Source organism: Hypanus sabinus, chromosome 6 (assembly GCF_030144855.1).
Source record: "Hypanus sabinus isolate sHypSab1 chromosome 6, sHypSab1.hap1, whole genome shotgun sequence".
NCBI lineage: Eukaryota > Metazoa > Chordata > Chondrichthyes > Myliobatiformes > Dasyatidae > Hypanus > Hypanus sabinus.
In genome coordinates, this window is record NC_082711.1 from 64,233,283 (window position 1) to 64,250,342 (window position 17,060).

At 39.2% G+C, this 17,060-nt stretch overlaps 1 protein-coding gene across 1 annotated transcript in view; it reads left to right on the forward strand.

The window, feature by feature from the left end:
• The window catches only part of LOC132395539 (tomoregulin-1-like), a 254,239-nt gene that overhangs the window by 172,567 nt on the left and 64,612 nt on the right, over window positions 1-17,060 (forward strand). Inside the window, exon 4 of the mRNA XM_059972305.1 lies at window positions 8,366-8,392. Coding sequence (XP_059828288.1) covers window positions 8,366-8,392 — 27 coding nt within the window. The remainder of the gene's footprint in view (window positions 1-8,365; window positions 8,393-17,060) is intronic.

Below are 17,060 nucleotides of genomic sequence, written 5' to 3' on the forward strand. Positions count from 1 at the left end.
GTATGATACACGCAGCGCTGAAATAACGACACTGAGTCGGTGAGCTGCAGTTGTGAAAGAGGTTTATTCAAATTTTGCGACCGCGCTTTAAAGCCTTCCTTTTCCCGCCCTCTCCGGGCGGGAATGCTGTAGGGGGTGCATATTCACTGTCCCGTCCCGCGCGTGGGCTTTTCCCCTTACTGGTGAAGCAGGCTCGGCGCTCTCTTTGGGACCGGCCTCAATGCCGCTTTGTGAGCCGGTCCGAGTGTGCTGGGAAGTGGGTCACCGCACTGTGGTGGATAAATAAAATGTTGCCTTTAGTATTGACATCGACAAGCCGCTTCTTCTGTCAAAAAAGTTGCTTATTTTGCTAACTACAGTTTAAAATCATACTTGTGTAATGGTTACAGGAGGAGAGGAGGAGGAATTAAAGAAGTGGACAATTCAGTTATTTATATTGCCAGGGATACAGTCATAGCCATGCAGTTCAATTTGCTGCTATCATTGGACTGATACTCTAATGCATTAAATAGACACTCTCCTCTTGTCTCACATCCCATCCCCTAGCATAAAACCACTGATAGAACATAGTCCTACAATCAATTCCCATTCCATTAATGAGAATATGCTGAACAAGTGTACCTCAAAAACAGATTTTTTTCTACTTTAACAATTATATTTTTTTCCGATTGAATTCCACTAGAATAGGCTATGTGAGTTCCTATGCCAAATTTCTCCACATTAATTCTTTGATGTGACTAATTAAGAAAATTGATGAAGGAAATGCCATATGTTGTCATAGATTTTCAAAAAAAATTTGATAAAGCCCCATAAAGTTTGATAATAGAAACAAATCCTAAAATTTAGCAGCAAAGAAAGCAAAAGCAGAGAAGTTACATTGAATTGGACAGGGCACTGGATAAGCTACTGAATAAGGTTAAGGTCTTGGACAGCTGCAAAAAGGATGACTCCGGGAATGGGGGATATTAGCTGTAGGATAAAAGGAAGAAATCACTTCCCATACAGTAAGTAGATATTCATAAACCAAGAGTCACAGTTTTAAAATGCTGAGTGAAAGATATGCAAGAACAATTATGATCTGAAACTCAAAACTTGTCAGAGTGGTGGTAGCATATTTACTCAAGTCTATAAAAGAGAGAATAATTTGCAAGGTTATAGAGAAGGTGCAGGAAAGGATATGATTCTGTAGCTGGAAGCAGCACAGATTTGATATGCTCCTTCTGTGCCATAACAAATCTGTGATTCACCCTTTGCAGCTCCCCAACATCCTAACCAGCTCATTTCCTTATTCCTGCAACCAACTGAAAGAACATTTGGCAAGCAAGAGTTCGCATCGGGGAAAATCGATGGAAAATGATAAACTTCCATCTTAACTGGAACATTGGAAGTTTAGCAACTTAACATTTTCTCAATCATTCATGACATTCATGTGAAAATTTTTTCGTTTATCTCTTCTGCTGAAAATTGAGCAGTTATCACAGGAGGCTGTTTATATTCCGGTTCTTACTGTTGAAATGCCCTTCGCCAGTGGCCTCGGTTCGTCTTGGAGTCCATTGTTATCCTGTGCTGGCTGTACTTCAGCTGTGCCACCATAATGAAGTGCAGTTAGTGCTAATCATGTGAAGGTCCAGGCTAAGGTCTCTATCATTCATTTTAAGGCAGAGGCAGAGGCAGCATCCAGATTCTGCATAGCCATCCTAAGAACCTGCGTGAATTCATTTGACTGCTTTAATTGTGGTTTCATGGAGATGGCTCAGTGCACAGAAGAACGCATCCTGTGACATTGTCTCACTCCAGCTTAATCTGCATTCTTCCAGACTGTAAGCAATTGCCAACAGTGTAGGCTATTGCAGAATTTCAGCAGCCCTTAAGTAGTTATTCCTTTTATGAATGGCCTCCTGGGCACAGCAACTGTACCTAGGTTAAATCTCAAAGCAAGCTATGCCCTTGGACATGGTCTGTTCACCATGCTCGGCTTCTAGTTACCATGAATTACAAGGCACCACAACCATCAACCTGGCTGAATCAATTGATTGTCAACATTCTGAAGGTGCATCATTTGTGAAGTGCATTGACCCCTGCAACAACTTTGAAAAAGTTTGAGTTAGTCCTAGCAATGTAAAATTTCCAGGATTATCTACTTAATATGAAGATGTGCATCCAGTTGAACAGAAGTCAACATGATTGCATGTTGCTCAACATTTAGTTTGCAGGTATTTAATTTTGAAACCAGATACCTGGAAAGTCCAAACACAAAAGTTAACGATGCTAATACTGCACAGTTATTCAATATATTTTCCTCTTGTTCATATATTCACCCTCCCCCAATTAAATACTTTTCTATAGCATCTGCTCCTATCCCTTCACAAATCTACGGTGGAGGTCAAGGAGTCATAGTCACTTAGCTGTTTATCCACTGAAAACTGTCTCCTGATGGGGTTCATTGCATTGCATTAGATCCAGTATGGCCTCTACTCTAGTCAGCCTGTGTCACACCTAACAAATTCCACCCCTTCTAATTATTTTGCCCTAAGGAAGTGCCAATCAGTATTAAAGAAGTTGAAGTCTCCCACGGCAACAATCATATTCTTTTTGCACCTTTTCAAAATATGCCTCCTGATCTGCTGCTCGATGTCTCTGTTGCCACTGGGGGGAGGGCGGTGGGGTCTAGAGAATACTCCCACTGGAGTGATTGCTCCGTGCTTGTTTTTGACTTAAACCCATACTGACTCAGTGGATGATTCCTCCACAAACTCCCTTTCTACAGCTGTGATACTATCCCTGATGCCACTGCCCCCATTCCTTTTACCTCTCTGCCCACCCTTTTATGGCTAATATGAGAGGGCATAATTATAACATGGTTTGAGGTAAGTATAGAGGGGATATTCAAGGGAGGGATTTTCTGACACAGAATGGGTGCGTGGAATCCACTGTCACGGGTGGTTGTAGAAGCAGGTGCACTAGAGGCACTTCAGAGGCTCTTACACAGGCACGTAGATGAAAGAAAAATGGAGGGCTCTATGGGAGGGAAGCATTGGAATTGTGGGCCGAAGGGACAGTACTGTGTTGTACTGTTCTATGTTCTATATTCTCTATGTCTGGCAGAATCTGTGAAAAGTAGAATAAATTTAAGATATCAAATTGAAGACTCTCTGTCAGAACAGTGAAAAAGCAAAAACAGGTCACAGAGAAGATGGGAGGGAGGTATAAATGAATGGAATATTTCTGATAAGTCGTGGCTTGAGTTTCCGTTGGGATGTGAAGTTGGCAGTGGTATCTGGTTGATAGATTAATAAGACAAGTTTGAATGAGAGAGAAGATAAACAAATATAAAAATTATACAATAAAGGCAATTTTACTGCCTAGTTCAGAAATTGCAACATCTCGGAGCATAAAACACTGCAGCAGATAGTGAGGTCAGCCCAAGGGGTCGTCAGGGTCTCTCTTCCTGCCATTACAGACATTTACACCACACGCTGCATCCGCAAAGCTAACAGCATTGTGAAGGACCCCACACACCCCTCATACAAATACTTCTCCCTCCTGCCATCTGGCAAAAGGTACCGAAGTATTCAGGCTCTCATGACTAGACTGTGTAAATGCTTCTTCCCCCAAGCGATTAGATTCCTCAATTCCCAGAGTCTAGTCACACACACACACACACACACACACACACACACACACACACACACACACACACACACACACACACACACACACACACACACACACACACACACACACACACACACACACACACACACCCCTGAACACCAGTCCACTCCCTTTGTAATTTTTGCTCATTTCTCTCTCAATTCCTGCTAAAACATTGTGTACATTTACATTATTTATTATTATATTATTGTAATTTGCTCTTTACTGTGCCTATTGTCTTGTTAATTAATTATTTTACTCTCTTGCACTATTTTGTGCACTTTATGTAGTCCCGTGTAGGTCTGAAGTCTAATGTAGTTTTGTGTTGTTTCGGTAGTCTAGTGAAGCTTTGTGTTGTTTCATGTAGCACCAGGGTCCTGCAGGAATGTTGTTTTGTTTTTACTGTGTACTGTACCAGTAGTTATTGTTGAAATGACATTAAAAGCGACTTGACTTGATTTGACTTAAGGAGTGAAAACACAGCTATAAAATGCAGAGCTATAGCAAGTGCCCGGCAGGTAGGTCAGGCCATGCCAGCAGTCAAGAAAAACTCAGCCACTGAAAGGAATGAATGACCTTCAGCAGAACTGATAGTTGTTTTAGAAAGAGAGAAAGCAAGCTACCAGAAAATGTTGAATTCAGCTCAATCAAGAAGAAGAGTCTTAGATCTGAAATGCTTCTCTTATCGTGGATACTGCCTGACTTCTTGGGTGTTGTCTGCATTTTTTTTTTGTAATTTGTGTTATTACTGGGGCTTCTCTTTGTGGCTTTCTATTAATTAATCATTGAGTAATATTCATTGTAAAGCTTGATGAGGATTGCTCGAGTCGCTAAAACGATGATAGTCACTGCTCCTGACAGTTGCCAGGAAATTGAATTGCTGCAGCTGCAGGTCAATATTGCATCAAAGAGAAAAGTTACTAGCTTGGGTGGACCATTGGCTGATCGGCAGAAAGCAAAGAGAGGGAATAAAAGATCCTATTCTGGCTGGCTGCTGGATACTAGTGGAGTTCCACAGGAGTCGGTGTTGGGACCACTGCTTTTTACAATGTAAGGCAATGATTTGGACTATGGGATTAGTGGATTTGTGGCTAAATTTGCTGATGGTACAAAGATAGGTGGAGGAGCAGGTAGTGTTGAGGAAGCAGAGATCCTGCAGAGAGACTTAGGTAGGTAAGGGGAATGGGCAAAGAAGTGGCAAATGAAATACAATGTTGGAAAGTGTATGGTCATGCACTTTGGTGGAAGAAATAAATGAGCACATTATTATTTAGATGGGGAGAGAATTCAAAATGCAGAGATGCAAAGGGACTTGGGTGTCCTTGTGCAGTATATCTTAAAGGTTAACCCCCAGGTTGAGTTGGTGGTGAAGAAGGCGTATGCAAAGATCGGCATTCATTTCTAGAGGTATAGAATATGAGAGCAGGGGTGTGACGTTGAGGTTCTATAAGGCACTTGTGACACCACACTTGGAGAATTGCGTGCAGTTTTGGGCTCCTTATTTTAGAAAGGATACACTGACATTGGAGAAGGTTCAGAGAAGATTCATGGGAATGATTCCATAAATGAAAGGGTTACTGTATGAGGAATATCTGGCAGCTCTTGGGCTGTGTTCCTTGGAGTTCAGGAGAATGAGGGGGGTTCTCATAGAAGCATTCTGAATGTTAAAAGGCCTGAAAAGATTTGATATGGCAAAGTTATCTTCTGTGGTAGGGGAATCTAGGACAAGAGGGCACGACTTCAGGATTGAAGGACGTCCATTTAGAACAGCGGTGCAGAAAAATTACTTTAGTCAGATGGTGGTAAATCTGTGGAATTTGTTGCCATGAACTGCTGTGGGTGCCAAGTCACTGGGTGTATTTAAGGCAGAGATAGATAGGTTCTTGATTAGCCAGGGCATCAAAGGATATGGGGAGAAGGCAGGGGAGTGGGGATGACTGGAAGAATTGGATCAGCCTATGATTGAATGGCAGAGCAGACTCGATGAGCTGAATGGTCTACTTCAGCTCCTATATCTTATGATCTTAAAAGTTGGGATGGGATTCTAGCAATAGGATTTATCAACAGGAATTTTATCTCCTGGTAGAGCTCCTGTCTGTGTAGCATAGACTTCAATATTAATTGATAAACCAGGTGACTCAAATATATACTCAACAGTGGAAAATGTGCCCTATCTTGGTTCTTAGTATCATTCCTTGGAGTACTTTTGTCCAAACAGTCAAAAGGAACAGCTGGGTGTGACATATCTCCTCATTAGAAATTCTTCTTTACTTTTATGTTATGTAATAAACAAATTCCCTTTTGATTTGACCCATTAACTCTGCTTCACTGTCCACAAATACTGCCAGACTAGCTGATGTTTCCAGCATTTTCTGTTTGAGTCCCTTTTGGCTTGATTGTTTTTGATAGCTTTGTTCAGACTTTATTTGCTAGAAGAAGCTGTGTGGGTAAGGTCGGTAGTGAAAGGTATAAATGCAGTTTGAAACCAGGACATAAAATGTAATCTCCTTGCAGACAAGAACAATAAGCAGTTTAAGATAACAGTTAGTTGTAGGTAAAGTATTTAATCTCAATGGTATGCTGGAAGGCAGAATCAAATCACTAAAAAAGTGTGAAACTTCGGATGCATTTATTCAGGTGTGCCTTTTATAGTTACGGGTGCCACTGTATTGTAGCAATTAGTGTAACCCTATTACAGCTCGGGGTACTCCAGGATTTGGAGTTCAATTCTGACGCTGTGCTGTAAGGAGTCTGTACGTCTTTTCTGTAGAATGCAAGGGTTTTCCCCAGAGGCTCCAGTTTCCTACAGTCCAAAGTCACAGCTGACATTGTAAATTGTCCCATGATTAGGTTAAAGTTAATTGAGTTTGTTGGTGGTAGCTGGGTGACAAGGCTCGAAGGATCAGAAGGGCCTGCTCCGAGCGAAATTAAAACAAATAAATTAAAACTGGCAAGATTCTATGCTTCTGCTGCTATTAGGCTGAGGTACCTAAAGTAAATGTGTTCATTGTTGTCTTACGGTTCTTGCAGTGTCTCTGCTTAAGAAATCAAGAAGCAACAGTGTAAAATGAATAATTCCATGAACACAAATTAAGAGAAGCTTAAGGGAAGATTTCTAATTTTGTTTTAATTATCAAACCTATCAGAAGTTTACAGAATTTTTAACACAGCCTTTTTTTTTAATTGTTGCTGTGACATTTAAAATTGGAAAATGCTGAATATACTATGAAGTTAGGGAGCGTCTGTGGAGAGAGAAACTGAGCCAATACCCTCTCACAGAACAGCCATTAACCTGAATTACAGTAGAGGAAACAAATATATTTGAGCCGAGCATTTCTCATAGGATGTTGAACTATATATATGGTTTGACCTATTGGCATCAGCAAGATAACATCTAGGCTAACATCTTAGATCTGAGTCAATTTTAAACTGACCATTCCAGTAAAGTTAAGCAATTAAAATCATCTAGGAGACTTAGTAAATGTCAAACTGCCCCATTTGATTTTAACCTGCTTTTTAAAGTAGGAAGCTGGGAGGTTAAGATAGAAGGGACAGTAAAAGATTAAATTTGCAAATGTAGCTTAGCACCAAGCACCATGTTAACTCAGTGGTCTGATCTACTTTCATCCCATGACTTCTCAGCAAGTTCTTGATTAGACATGGCTTCAAAGGTAATGGGGAGAAGGCCAGGAACTGGGATTGAGGAGGAGAAAATAAGGATCAGCCATGATTGAATGGCGGAGCAGACTCGATGGGCCAGATGGCCTAATTCTGCTCTTGTTATGCCCTAATTATGTCTTATGGTCAAATGATGGTAGTACGAAGCAATGGACATAAAATAGGTCCAAACCGGTGAGCATTTTGCATTTTTAGCTTTAGCCCCTTTGCCCAATATAAAATTTTTGGTCTTTTGTGTCTTCAGTTCCCCTCAGCCCACATTCCCTATCATGTAACATCTGCTCTCTCACACCCTCCCCAAAATCCCATTTGCCTGGAACTTACCTGAACATCAGTTACTCCTCTCTACTGAACACCTGCTGTTCCTATCTGAGCCTACTGATCTCCACATGCAACTGAAACTTGGGAATTATTCTGTCTTCATTGTGATGTTCAGGAACCATTGGCATTCACCTGCACAGTCACGCAGCCAAATGTTTTGATGTATTGTAACTGGGATCTTTATATGAAAGGCTGTATATTTGTATATTCTACAGTTTTCACTGTTGCTGGTTTTAGGAAAATTTCATGTGTTTCAATGCGTTTAGGGTCCAAAACTGAAATTATTAAAACATGGTGAGACATTATTAAAACTAGTAGTTAATTCTTACCCCACAAATTAATACTGCATAATGCGGAAGTGGAAACCCGTACAATAAAACAAAGAGTTGCTGCAGGACATTATTTACATGGACTATTGCAATAAGCAGAGTTTTAATGTATCTCTGACCACAGATTAACGGATCTGCAGTTTTGTAATTTGTGACAAGTTCAGAATATTGTCATATCATACGTCGACAACCATCCTCTATTCCAGCTGCATTGTTTTATCTAGTTTGTCATGATACAACAATGTAATCCTGTTAGGATTCAGTTAGGGTTTACTCTCAAGGAATTTTAAATGCTGTGAAAATACATGTTTTATAGCTGTGAAGGAACAACTAACCCCTAAGAACATCTTCTCTAAGATTATTCTTTTCTGTTTATTTTCCAGAAAACGGCTCTGGATCGGGTGAAGGAGGTATGTTTTACATCTTACCTATAAAATATTCAACAAGCTCTGTATTGTCAGATCACGGGAGTTATTACTAAGAACCCTAACGAATACAGGGAAATAATTTGGAAAATATTACTTCAGAATTTTAAGAGTTGGCAATGTTTATTGGGTTAGAGGTGGGAGCACAGTTTCACAATAGTACTCTTAGCAGAGTGCAGTGATAGGGAGAGTGTTGGGTGAGATGGTTCTGGGAAAAGCTTACAATATGTTATAAGGAGAGCAGTTTTTTCCCAAAATATATGCCTCCATTCAGAATCTGAATCAGAATTGAGATTTCTTTTCTTTTCAAGTCTTTTTATTATTATTATTATTATTATCCAAAATAACAAGTAACACTTACAATGTCTCACAGGGAAAAAAACAATGTTTTAAAGAATGAAAAATATAGTGACACAAAAAAAAGGAAAAAAAAAAAAACCCTACTAAAGCAAAGGAAAGTGAGAGAGAAAAAAGAACCCATTAGGTGTTCAACCCTGGAGTCATGCGTCATACAAAAAGCTTCTAAAGATAAACATCAAACTGCCAGCAAAAATAATTATACCAAAATTTACAATTAGATCGTGGAGGAAATCTATCAATTAACTCAAATGGTAGTAACGAGCAAATGAACCTCATCTTTTCTCAAAATCAAACATAGGTTCGAAGGTTTGACTTCTAATTTTCTCCAAACTAAGACATGACATCACTTGAGAGAACCATTGTGACAGAGTGGGAGCTGACGTATCCTTCCACTTCAACAAAATGGCCCTCCTAGCTATCAATGTTACAAACGCAATAACATGTTGAGATTTAATTGATTTAAGGATTCAAAGATTCAGAGTACATTTAACGACAAATTATTTATACAGTATGCAATGTTCAGATTCATCTTCCCACAGCTTCAAAACAAAGAATGTCATGAAACCAGTTAAAAAAAATCAAACCTCCAACATGTAAAAAACAGAACAAATCATGCAAACGGCAAAAAAATGAGCGAAAAATGCAAAATATAAAATACCAAGCCACAAAGTTATCAAAACAGTCCAGGCATATTCAGTTGAGCTTTCAGGTTTAATACCATTGGCATATGTTATGAAATCTGTTGTTTTCTGGCAGCAGTGCATTATAAATGAAAATAAGTGTACACATAAAAAAAATTAAATAAGTAATGCAAAAAAGAGAGGCAGAATACTGAGGATGTGTTCATGGGTTCATTGTCCATTCAGAAATCTGATGACAGAGGGGAAGAAGCTGTTCCTGTAACGTTGAGTGTGTCTCTTCCAGCATCTGTACCTCCTCCTTGATGGTAACAATAAGAAGAGGGTATATCTTTGCAGATGGGTCCTCAATGATGGATGCCTCGTTTTTGAGGCACTGCCTTATGAAGGTGTCCTGGATGCTGGGAAGGCTAATGCCCATGATGGAGCTGGCTAAGTTTACAATTTTCTGCAGCTTCATCTGAACCTGTGCAGTGCCCCACCCATGCCAGTTAAATGCAACCAGTTAGAATGCTGTACATGATACAACTGTAGAAATTTGTGAGTGTATTTTGTGACCTACCAATTCTCCTCAAACTCTAATGAAATATAACCATTATCAAGCCGCCTTTGTAATTGCATCGATACGTTGGGCCCAGGATAGATCCTCAGATGTTGATACCCAGGAACTTGAAAGTCCTCACCCTATCCAATTTTGATCCCTTGTTGAAGACTGGTATGTGTTCCCTTGACTTAACTTTCTTGAAGTCCACAATCAACTCATTAGTCTTACTGACATTGAGTTGTTGCTGTGATGCCACTCAACCAGCTGATCTATCTCACACCTGTACGCCTCCTCGTCAACATCTGAAATTCTGCCAACAATAGTTGTGTCTTCAGCAAATTTATAGATGGTATTTGAGCTGTACCTGGCCACACAGTTGTGGATGTAGAGAGCATAGAGTACTGGGCTAAGCATGCATCCTTGAGGTGTGCCAGTGTTGCTTGTCAGCAAAGAGGAGATGTTGCTTCCGATCTGCACAGACTGTGCTCTCACGGTGAGGAAGCTAAGGATCCTGTTGCAAAGGGTGGTAAAGAGGACCAGGTTTGGAGTTTTTTGATTAAAACTGAGGGTATGATCGTGTTGAACACTGAGCTATAGTCAATAAACAGCAGCTTCATGTAAGTATTACTATTGTTCAGGTGACCCAAGGCTGAGTGGAGAACCAGTGAAATTGCATCTACTGTGGACCTATTGTGATGATAGGCAGTAGGTCTATGTCCTTGTTTAGACAGGAGTTGATGGTAGATATGACCAACCTCCCAATGCACTTCATCACAGTAGATGTGAGTGATAGTTGGGTGATAGTTGTTGAGGCAGCTCACCCTGTTCTTCTTAGAAGTTTGCAGAGATTCAGTGTGTTTTCTAAAACTTTGACAAATATCTTTAGATGTGTGGTGGAGCGTATATTGACTGGTTGCATCACCTCCTGGTATGGAAACACCAAATGCTCTTGTATAGAAAAGCCTACAGAAAGTCATGGATAGGGCCCAGTCCATCACGTATAAGGCCCTCCCCACATTGAGTATATCTACACAGAGCATTGTCTCAGGAAAGTAGCTTCCATCATCAAGGACCCCCATAATCCAGGCCATGCTCTCTTCTCGTTGCTGCCATCAGCAAGAAGGTACGGGAGACTCAGGACCCACACCACCAGGTTCAGCCTCGTGAACCAGAGTGGATAACTTCACTCAACTTTAATTACCCCATTACTTAACTGTTTCCAAATTCTCACCTTCAGGTACTCTTCATCTCATGTTCTTGATATTTATTGTTTGTTTATTATTATCATTCCTTTTTTGAGTTCGTTTTGCATTTGCGCAGTTTGTTGTATTTCTTGCACATTAGTTGTTATCCTTCCTGTTGTGTGTGGTCTATCATCGATTCTATTATATTTAATGGGATTGTCTGCAAGAATCTCAGGGTTGTGTATATGTACTTTGATAATAAATTGACTTTAAACTTTTCATTTTCCCTTATTTGAAGCAATTTTGTGTTTTTGTGTTTATACTAATAACTAATCTAACTAATAATTTCTGTTTGATCTGATCATATGTTTCTTGATCTGGTAGAGAGATCTTAAAATGTTAATAGCTCAAAAAGGCCTCAAATGGTCAAGGAGACTCTGCAAAAGAATTTTGTGGCTCAGACCTTCACTGAATTATTGAAAGGCCTTTCATCAAGTAACTGAAAATATTTGTAGCTTGGCTAGATAACATTACTGATAAGCACTATTTTCAGGTATAATTTCTCCGGAAGCCGTGATTCAGTTCTTGCATCTTTCGTCCTTGTTTCCTGTGCTTAGTTGGTCTGGACACCACTAACTGTCTTTCAGACCTCAACATACAACTTTAATTAACCTGTACTCTTTCTGTTGGTGGTGGAAATTGCCCACAAGAAAGAATTAGTATTTGTTTGGCTTTCATCCAATTACATTGTTCAAGCACCACTTATGATTCAAAGCAGTGGACAGGAAATCAGTGGAAAGGCCACTTCTCTGCCAATACTTTTTGGAATGAATCAGTTTATTCTTTACTTCTTCCTGTTGAGTCTCAGGGTTCTGATAAGTGTCTTCCTGATAACAGGGATGAGATTGGAGCCATGACTGCAAAATGATATTGAGAGATATATAAATGTATATTGTATATTGTATGTGACAATATAATCCCTGGAGATAAATAAAATATTTTTATTAAATACGCTCAGAGTGCATGATATATAATTGAAAATGTTAAAATTCACATTAAATAAAATCCTGTGGAATAATTTTGGATCTGTTAACTCCATCTGGATCATTGTACCACAATTTGAACAGAAATGTTAAACCTTTAGTGTTAAATTCTCCACATAAGTTTTTTTTGTGATGAATGGTTCAATTGTTCGTATACTAATAACCCAAGACAAAATTCCAGGACCTTATTGAAAATATATTAATAGTAATTAATACCACAAAAGACTGGATTACATAGCTGATGTGATTCTTTTAGTCACTTTGAGGTATTCATTGGAAATGATTTCTTTAAAACAAATGATGAACCATTGCCGGATTCAGTAAAGGGGAACATCAAGTAATGTGAAGCCACTTGTGTTTTCCTTACTGAATCAGTATTAATTTAGTTCTACTTCTGGATTTTAAAATGATTCAACATGCTGACCAACTGGATGAGAAAATCCTGGTTCTATTTATTGAAGTTACGTGCCAATTGTAAAATAAAAATATTAAACACAGCAGGCACATGATCTATTGGTACAGTGTTATCACTCCAGACTAAAGAGCTGGCAACAGCATCTTCCATGATCTCCCCTCTTTATGCCATGATACCCAAAACTGAATTCAGATCTGTCCCCTAATGTTAAGCAAATACTGTCTTCGGAAGTAATATTTTTACCTCTTAAAGCCAGAGTTCTACAGTGCAGTTGTGCACTTTTTTGATCAATTTTTAAAATTTTTCTTGATTAATTTTGGAACTATGGACCACTAAACCAATTAAAACCTGAAAGTTAATGCTGAACAATTTGATTAACACTTTTGTAAAATCTTCTTAATTTTAACACCTGCTATCTTAACATTCTAAACCACATTATAAACATCCTGTGATCGTCTAAACCCTGTCCATTAGCTTATCATTTCTATTTTATGATTGTAATGTTTCAGGTCATATTTTGCCCAATTTCTGGCCTCTTTTCAATCTCATTTCATTTAATTTCTAATGCATTTATTTCTGCTCTTTATAAGTGCATTCATTATTATTCTATAACGATGGAAGAAATGTACAACTTTTAGAGCTTACTTTATCATGAGCATTGGAGTTGCTTCATTTATGAGACTATAATGCAAACATCATAATAACTTAATAGACTGACCTCAATTGCCTGTATTTTAAAAATCAAAACGTGAACAGTTTTCTCCATTGTTTCTTCCTTTTCTATTTTACCGTTGCTTTTTGGCCTACATTTCTGTTCTTTCAATTAAATGTGCCTTTCACAACATTGGACGAGCTTGTGATGCTGGCATACGGATGCTTTTGCAGAGAAATGCTGGCTGGCTGTACTATGCCTCACAGCATGGAGAGACAAAATGTGCTGGAAGTCGGATTTGATTCTGGTGTAGGTCCTAACTGTCAATATGGAGGAATGGATACAATTTATATCTAGTCTCCCAGATTTGCATGCATTTATTAAACAAGTTACTTGACTATTTTTAAAATTTACTCTAATTTAATGTTTTCAATTGAATTTACATAAATTGAACGGATTTCTTTTTAATTTTTGAATTCTTTAAAAATCTAAGTGCATTTCTATTTTTTTTCTAATTATCTCTGATCATTGGGCACATTCAGAAACGGTACATGGTTCAAGCTGTGAATAGGCCAACAGCGCTGTCTGTGGGTGTGGCCCTAGTTTGCATGACATGTGTGAGTTATATGGCTGCAAAAGGCAAACAGGGATCCTGCAGGAGGTTGACACAAGGTTCACAATCCAGCACTATTTTGTAAATGACACATTTAAAGATTCAACCATTCTTCCATCACGTGGTTACAGGTGATGACTATACTCTTCATCTTAAAATTCATTGTTAATTACCCACATTAAACCCAGCATCTTAACTCAAAACAACTCCAAAGTGGCATACTCTATCACCTTTGTTTTGGTTCAGATTTAACATACAAGATAATACTAACTAGTATACGTGATTCTAAAAGTCACAATTATTAAAATGAATTGTTTTTTTTTGAGATTTATGCTGTTTTGAAGTAAGAATTATTTATATTTGGACCAAAAGTTTGTATCTTAAGACAATCAAAATTAAAAGCTACAGCAGGAAAAGCATAATATAATTGATTTTAAAATGTGCTTGTTAGATTGTGTGGTTTAACTTAATAAGAGCCAACATGGCATATTTAATTTACAGTTTAGTATAACAGGAGCCATGATAACAAACTACATGTAAGTGCTGTTACTTGCAAGTATAAACAGCATTGTATCCTTAGAATAAATACGGATTGTGATATATTCCGCAGAGAAGGAGCAGTGAAATTATCTCTGCTGGGTGCGCTCTCTCGTGATCATCTGGCAACCCCTGAGTGGTTCAGATAATCCTAATTATGTGTTTTATTCAATCATGGGTGTTGGTGACCAGCACTGAATAACGTTGCTGCAGTGCAGCTGAGAGGTTATGCCAATTATGATTGAATAAGCATTTACGGCTCTCAGAGCTGCAGAACACAAATCTGTGTATGTGTGAAGGTAGCTCTGTGTTGTATATCACAGCCAAGAAATTCTATTATGTACTGAAACGATTCTGAGAGCTATACTGATGAATTTTATCAAGTGGAGGTAATGCACTTCCAGAGATTTGTTGTAGCAATTCCATATATCTGAAGCAGATATGCAACAAAGAGCTTTCAGTAACATCAAATAGCAAGAAGGCATGTTTCAAAGTTCAAAGTTAAGAGTAAATTTAGTATCAGAGTACCAAGAGTACAGAGTTTGATCTATTTACTCTGTATCTTGTGTGCACATGAAGTTTATGAATGATACATTTGCCTTACTTGGAATTGACTTCAACTGAAAGGTTGAAGTTAGTTAGGTAAAGACAGCATAACATTCCTTGATCTTCTGCTAGGGAGTCCATGAATCCTCCAGGTAGTTTCCCCATCAGGTGTTTTTACCTCTAGGTGTTCACTTTTAGTGTCTGCAACTAGACCTTTAGCTGATTATTCAGTGAACAGAACTGCATTCATGGATTCATTTTCAAATCTGGTTGAGTATACCACAGTTGTTATTGACTTCATTGAAACCTGTGTGTGGATAACAGTATGCTTCTGAAAACTTGCTGTACATTCGCAAGCCAAAAGCTGTGGATGAACCAGAGGGTTTATCATCTGCTGAGGGCTAGATCTATGACATTTAAGTCTGGTGACCAAAGTCCGTACAAGAAAACCAGGTTTGGCTTGCAGAGGGCTATTTCAAGAGCAAGGAAACAATTGTGACCGAGGCTGGAGACGTTGGATGCGTGTCAACTCTGGCAGGGTTTGCAGGCCATTATTTCTTACAAAGTGAAACCCAACATCATGAATGGCAGCAATGCTTTACTACCAGATGAGCTCAATACCTTCTACACCCACTTTGAAAGGGAGATTATTACTACAGCTGTGAAGATCCCTGCTGCATCCGGTGACCCTGTGATCTCTGTCTCAGAGGCTGATGTCAGGCTATCTTTAAGGAGGGTGAACCCTCGCTAGGCGGCAAGCCTCGATGGGTTACCTGGTAAGGCTCTGAAAACTTGTGCCAACCAACTGGTGGGAGTAATCAGGACATTTTCAACTTCTCACTGCATCAAAAGGGCATCAATTACACCAGTGCCCAAGAAGAGTAGTGTGATCTGCTTTAATGACTATTGTCCAGTGGCACTCATATCTACGGTGATGAAATGCTTTGAGAGGGTGGTCATGGCTAGAATGAACTCCTGCCTCAGTAAGGACCTGGACCCGCTGCAATTTGCCTATCGCCAGAATAGTCTCCAGCAGATGCAATCTCACATGGAAGTAGATCATCTGGACCATAGGTGTCAAACTCAAGGCCCGCTGGCCATATCCTGCCCGGCATACAATTATATCCGGCCCGCGAGATCATTTTAGATAGATCTATTATTTTAATTATTAATGGCCCGGCGATATGAAGCCTATGATTGTAAGTTAATAGCAATCATAAAATTAATGCTTGCTCAGCAGTCTTCTTCATAAGAAATGGAATTTGTGAAGTGAAACACTTTGTAGTTATAGCAGAGACTGAGACACATGAGAACAGGCTGAAAAAATGGAGACAATGAAAGCTGCGTTCGCACGCGTCCGACTGATCCGGCCCCATGAAGCTGCATTTTGCCCAATCGGGCCCATGACCTAAAATGAGTTTGACACCCCTGATCTGGACAATACAAACACCTACATCGGGATGCTGTTCGTTGACTATAGCTCAGCATTTAACACCATTATTCACACAATCCTGATTGATAAATTACAGAAGCTGGGCCTCTGTACCCCTCTTTGCAATCGGACCGTCATCTTCCTAACTGGAAGATCATAATCTGTGTGGATTAGTAATAATATCTCCTCCTCACTGACAGTAGTACACCTCAGGGATGTGTGCTTAGCCTATTGTTCTACTGCCTCTATACTATGACTCTGTGGCTTGGTATAGCTCAAATGCCATCTATAAATTTGCTGCTGATATAACCATTGTTGGCTGAATCTCAGATGGAGATGAGAAGGTGTACAGGAGTGAGATATATCAGATAGTTGAAGGGTGTCACAGCAACAATCTTGCACTCAATGTAGGTAAGACCAAATAGTTGATTGTGGACTTCAGGAAGGGTAAGATGAGGGAACAGGAACCAATCTTCATAAAGGGTTCAGAAGTGGAGATAGTGAGCAATTTCATGTTCCTGGGTGTCAAGATCCCTGAGAATTTCACCTGATCCCAACATATCAACGCAGCTATATAGGAGGCAAGTTTCCTGCTATATTTCATTAGGAGTTTGAGGAGATTAGGTTTGTCACCTAAAGCACTCAAAAACTTCTACAGATGTACCATAGAGAGCATTCAGACAGGTTGA